This window comes from Pagrus pagrus (genome assembly GCF_965226575.1).
Source record: "Pagrus pagrus genome assembly, chromosome: 4".
Taxonomy (NCBI): domain Eukaryota; kingdom Metazoa; phylum Chordata; class Actinopteri; order Spariformes; family Sparidae; genus Pagrus; species Pagrus pagrus.
The window spans coordinates 11,693,289-11,699,141 of NC_140188.1; the positions used below are offsets into that span (position 1 = coordinate 11,693,289).

At 40.6% G+C, this 5,853-nt stretch overlaps 1 protein-coding gene across 1 annotated transcript; it reads left to right on the top strand.

Annotated features, from left to right (window-relative positions):
* Positions 1-799: 799 nt before the first annotated feature.
* Positions 800-5,476, top strand: LOC311256481 (extracellular calcium-sensing receptor-like; the record flags this gene model as incomplete). The annotated part of the gene is made up of 11 exons (XM_084351563.1): positions 800-948; positions 1,166-1,407; positions 1,557-1,648; positions 2,467-2,646; positions 2,763-2,951; positions 3,072-3,533; positions 3,706-3,912; positions 3,999-4,122; positions 4,285-4,478; positions 4,669-4,950; positions 5,054-5,476. The coding sequence occupies 11 exons, from the start codon at positions 800-802 to the stop codon at positions 5,474-5,476; spliced, it is 2,544 nt and encodes an 847-aa protein (XP_084207689.1).
* Between the last annotated feature and the right edge of the window lie 377 nt (positions 5,477-5,853).

Here is a 5,853-nt window from a genome sequence, read left to right on the forward strand (position 1 = left end):
TTTTTGTCATACATATATATGACACATTCTCTTTTTGACTTGGCTTCACCATATGAATGAAACTGTGAGAAAAGTTAATGTCAAAACATTCTCCAAAAGGTCTTCATAATGGCCTGACCTTTACTGAAACAACACTGTGATAAAGCAGCCACGAGGGCCCAGTTTTTGTGAGTCACTGTGGATTAATTTATCTAAATGAAAATCTAACTCTGTTGGGCCATCAGTGGTCACTGCCCTCCATGCAAATGCTGGATTTGTGTATCACCCACCATTGTATTATTGTTTTGCCCTCACCTTTGAGAAAGGTGATTTAATGCAGTGTCATCCTGTTTACTATCATTCTGCCATGGGCTTCACACGCTGTTATAAATATCCTGAACAACATCTGTGCCATGCAGAGCAGGAGGGGGGTATGTCATACTGTAGATATGTTAGTAGTGCAAGTTGGATCTGTCATAACATGCATTTTGTCATTAATATAATTTAGTTTACAGGTGGATGTCTATGGCTAAGATATTAACTTTCTCCTGCTGTGTTGAGAGGAATTTATTAGAAGTTGATATTTTTATTTGAGGAACCGTTGACTGTTTATTGCACCTCTTATCTGTATATGTAATACCAATGATAAGTTGTCTAACTGAGTGTACTGTACATATTTAAAGTGTCCAGAACAGCTGCAACCATGTCTTCGTTCTCCTGGCTCTTCACTCTGTGGCACCCCTCAGCCCCATCCCTGCTTCTTGTGGGGCTTGTGGGCAGACAGCTGGGGCTCAGGGTGGGGTTGCAGGTGGTTCAGACAATGACTTGTTCTCGTTTGGGTTCACCGAGCAACCAGGGTCTGTTCCAGGATGGAGATGTAGTTATTGGTGGGCTCTTTAGTCTTTACCACAAGACTCCATCTACAGCCCACGACTTCACCCAGCTGCCAGACTACAAACCTTGCACCAGGTTAAACTCTGAACTGCATTGTTGACTGTGAATACTGTATGCATATAATTAACACATGCTAATTTTGTTGTTAAAAAGTTACAAAGATGTTGTTTTAATTGCTTATCCAATGATGACACGAATTGATTACCTATATTACTTGCACATTATTAGAAAGCAGCTTAGCACATTTTTACTGATATTTCTCTCATCCCTTTCCTTTTCATCTTCATTTCAGTCTGCAAAATCTCCCGTTACAGTACATATATGCTATGATGTTTGCACTGGAAGAAATCAATCATAGTACAAACTTGCTACCAGGTGTGAAGCTGGGCTACCACATTCGTGATAGTTGTTCCCTGCACCCTTGGGCTATGCAGGCAGCAATGTCGCTGGTTGGAGGAGACAGCACCAGCTGTAATTCGGCAGCCCAGCCAGACTACTCTGATGGATACAGAGAGGGCATCGGAGAAAGGAGAGGTACTAAATCAAGTTCACATGGAACTGTTGCACATTCTTCTCTATTAATAACAAGTGAATGCAATGAGGACAGCATGAACAGGGCTAACAGAACCAAGCACTATTTTGATTTAACAAATGACTTTCATTATATCCCATAATGTCATCAGGTGATCGGCCTGTTCCGTTGATCATTGGCGGTTCTTCATCTATAGCAGCCAAGATACTCTGCAGAGTCCTGGGGCCCCTCTCTGTGCCTTTAGTGAGTTCCCAATAGTTATTGGTGTTTGTTTTTAAGGAGAGTTGGAATTGAAATAAGAAAAGTTTTTCACTCAGAATGTTAAAATCAGATTTTCACTTTGTGAGACACTCTTTGGTTTACCATTAACCATTAAACATAACATTTATAGTGTTTTTAACGCACTTTGATGGACTTTGGTGCGTAAATAGTGGCTCATCAGGCTCCATCCTGAAAGTAAAGCTGAAATAAATATAAATAAATAAATAAACTAAATGTGAGAAGAAAATGTCTTAATACTGGTGAAATGTCTATCCATGTAGCAAGATAACTTGACTTGACAGGAAAGGCTGATTCGGTCTAGTAATAAGTAAGTAAGCGTTCATAACATAAGTGGAGACTGCTCTGTGATTTTTTGCTTTCTTAATGTTAGCACTGACAAACTGATGGCAAAGGGACAAGAAAAATGTAAGTGTGAATGATTATGATTATGCTGATCTACTGTCAACACACCCATTCATTCAATTGCAGGGTCCCTCACAAAATCATACTCAGCATAGATACCCTATAAACCTGAACCATATTTTTCTACCCCATTACATCTCAGTGGCAAATATAACACTTTCATCCCACTACATTAATTTAAAGCTTTTGTTAGTTTAGTTAACGTCAGCCCTACTGGTAACTTTACTTAATTTATTCATAATTTTTTTTAACAATAATCTAAAGTTGTAGTTAGGTTGTATTATTATAGGTTAAGCCACCCAGCAGTATATAAAGTTTTTTAAACACATTAATGCATACATGTATTCATGCATGTATGTATGTTTCTTGTCTTTTAGGTAAGCTACACTGCTAGCTGCCCTTGTCTAAGTGACAGGCGCCAGTTTCCTAACTTCCTCAGGACAATGGCCAGTGATATCTACCAAGCTCGAGCCATTGCCCAGCTTGCCATACGCTTCAACTGGACCTGGATCGGAGCAGTGGTAGCAAACAACGATTATGGCCACATGGCTGTAAAGGTGTTTCCATTTTGTTGTAGAAATAGAAATAGAAGAAAAGTTACGGCATACAAGATACAATATTTAATACTATTCAATCATTTAATCGTTTTGCTCCTTTCAACTGTATATGTCAGGTATTTCAGGAGGAGACTCAGGGGAAAGGAGTGTGTCTGGCATTTGTGGAGACTCTCCAAAGGGAAAACATCGTGAGTGACGCCAGACGAGCAGCACTCCAGATTCAGGCCTCGACTGCAAGAGTGATTCTGGTCTTTAGCTGGTATACAGACGTGAGGGCACTGTTCCTGCAGCTTGCCAAAATAAATGTGAGCAACTGAATCTATCAAAAGGCAATCTGGATATTATCCAATATTTTGACAGACAATGTGGCTTTTTAAAAAAACCTTTCTAACTTGATGATGATCATGTCATGTTGCTCTCACCAGGTGACAGACAGACAGTTTCTGGCCAGTGAGGCTTGGAGCACCAGTGGCAATCTCCTCCAACATCTTGTCACTTCTAAAGTGGCAAGTGGTGTTCTTGGTGTGGCCATACGAAGTTCACCTATACCTGGATTTGATAGTTATCTCAGAAATTTGAAGCCATCTCGTCGTCCTGACGATACCTTTTTAAAAGAATTCTGGGAAAATGAGTTTGGCTGTAGTCCTGTGGCAAACAGATTGCTTCAGAAGACTTCTCTACCAGCCTGCAGTGGGACAGAGTCCCTGGAGAGAGTGCAGATTTTTTTTACTGACACCTCTCAGCTAAGGGTGACATATAATGTGTACCTGGCTGTTTATGCTGCAGCCCACGCCCTCCACAGCCTTCTCTCCTGCCCCAACAGAGACAGCCCTCCTGGAAACAACAGCTCCACTTGCTCCTCTCCAAAACACATCAAACCCAGAGAGGTAAACACAAATATGCTTATTTCAACACTCCCATGAGAGGCATTTTAAACTTTCACAACCCATGTTTGCAAATTTCCAGGGGATTGATGGTTGTATTGGGGACATTAAAACAAAGTACTGTTCATCTACTTTTGAGTAAAATGTCAACTATTTCAATATTTGATGGTTTCAGCTGTTGCAGCACTTGAACAACGTGAATTTCACCACACCACAGGGTGAACTGTTATATTTCCAAGGTGCTGACATTCCAGCAAAGTACGACCTCGTCAACTGGCAGAACACCCCTGAGGGTGTTAAACTTGTTTTGATTGGTCGTGTGGACGGGTTTGACCTCCACCTTAATGAGTCGGCTATTCAGTGGAGCACAGGATCCAATCAGGTAGTCACATCAAGTTGTGTCAACCTGCTGTTGAAATGTTTCTGTCAATTCACATGAAAACAAATAATAATTGGCTTTTTGTTTAGGTTCCTGTTTCAGTGTGCACAGAGAGCTGCCCCCCAGGTACCCGAAAGGCCAACAGGAAAGGAGAACCTCTCTGCTGCTTTGACTGTATCCCATGTGCTGACGGGGAGATTAGCAATACAACTGGTGAGGAAATCAAGACATAAGATGGTCCCTGAAACATTTTATTCAGCCAGTGCTGCAATAGCAATAGTACAACATTCTAATATGCAACAGCCTTAATGCTTTTCAGGTCATCTCTGTTTCCCGTTTAAGTTTATTTATGGCTTTTGTGTGTCTTTCTCCCAGGTTCTCTTCACTGTGAGCATTGTCCTTCTGAGTTCTGGTCCAACGTTGAACAATCTGCGTGTGTCCCTCGTCAGCTGGACTTTCTTTCCTTTAATGAAACATTGGGCATTACTCTGACCACTGCAGCTGTGTCTGGTGCTGCAGTGACAACAGCTGTGTTTGTGGTGTTTATTTTCTATCGTCAAACACCTATGGTAAGGATACAGAGTAATGCAATAATGACACACTGAACATTTTCGACAACTCAATTTTGGTTTGGTCAATTTATTTATTCTGGCAGAAATTAATTCTGCATTACTGTATATAATGTAATATTTGTTTGAAATAATCTAAATTAATCCATTTTGGGTTAAATGTGCTTGTCTTTTCAATTCTTATTTTAAGGTTCGAGCCAACAATTCAGAACTGAGCTTCCTGCTTCTTGTGTCTCTGAAGCTCTGCTTCCTGTGCTCACTGGTCTTCATCGGTCGTCCATCAGTCTGGGCCTGTCGTTTCCAGCAGGCAGCCTTTGGGATCAGCTTTGTACTTTGTGTTTCCTGCCTCCAAGTCAAGACCATAGTTGTTCTGGCAGCATTTCGCTCAGCTCGCCCTGGTGCCACAGCCTTGATGAAATGGTTTGGTCCGGGCCAACAGAGAGGAAGTGTTGGCCTCTTTACCTGTATACAGGTCAGAGTTGCACATGCACTTTTTATGAACAAAACTGCTATATTTTTCAAAATATTATATCATTACATACATTAGCCTGACATTGTGCAATGTTTTCATTAAGGTTATCATCTGTATTATTTGGCTTTCACTGAGTCCTCCAGTGCCCCAAGCTGATTTGGACATCCCAGGATTACAGGTCACCCTTATGTGTGCCATGGCCTCTGTGGTGGGCTTCTCTCTGGTTCTGGGCTACATCGGCCTGCTGGCCTGCACCAGTCTCCTCTTGGCCTTTCTTGCTCGGAAACTCCCTGACAACTTCAATGAGGCCAAACTGATCACCTTCAGCATGCTGATATTCTGTGCTGTCTGGGTGGCCTTTGTCCCTGCTTACGTTAGCTCTCCTGGCAAATATGCAGTTGCTGTAGAGATTTTTGCAATCCTGGCCTCCAGCTATGGTTTACTGCTATGTATCTTTGCCCCAAAGTGTTTCATTATTCTTTTGAGACCTGAGAAAAACACCAAGAAACACCTGATGGCCAGATAGCTAAAACATTAACAATGCATGATGTGACATACAACATGAGAGTGATATTAATTTAGAAAATACATTAAAGTCAATGTATTAAGCTCTTATATGCCTATCAATCTGCATCCATTTATTTCATTAATATAGTATCTATATATAGTCATTTTTATCAGAGTAGTCATAACTGATGAATTTCTGCTACCATCAGCTTTTTTAGACAACATAATATTAGGTTTATTCACACAGACAACCAAAATGTTTTTTTTTATAGATCAAAAAAACAAATATTTTGTTTTTCAACAAATCAAACTTTAAACCATATACTATATTTTACTTCACAACAATTACTGATATAACAAGCCTTGCACAGCATACGACAAATACTGTAAACATGA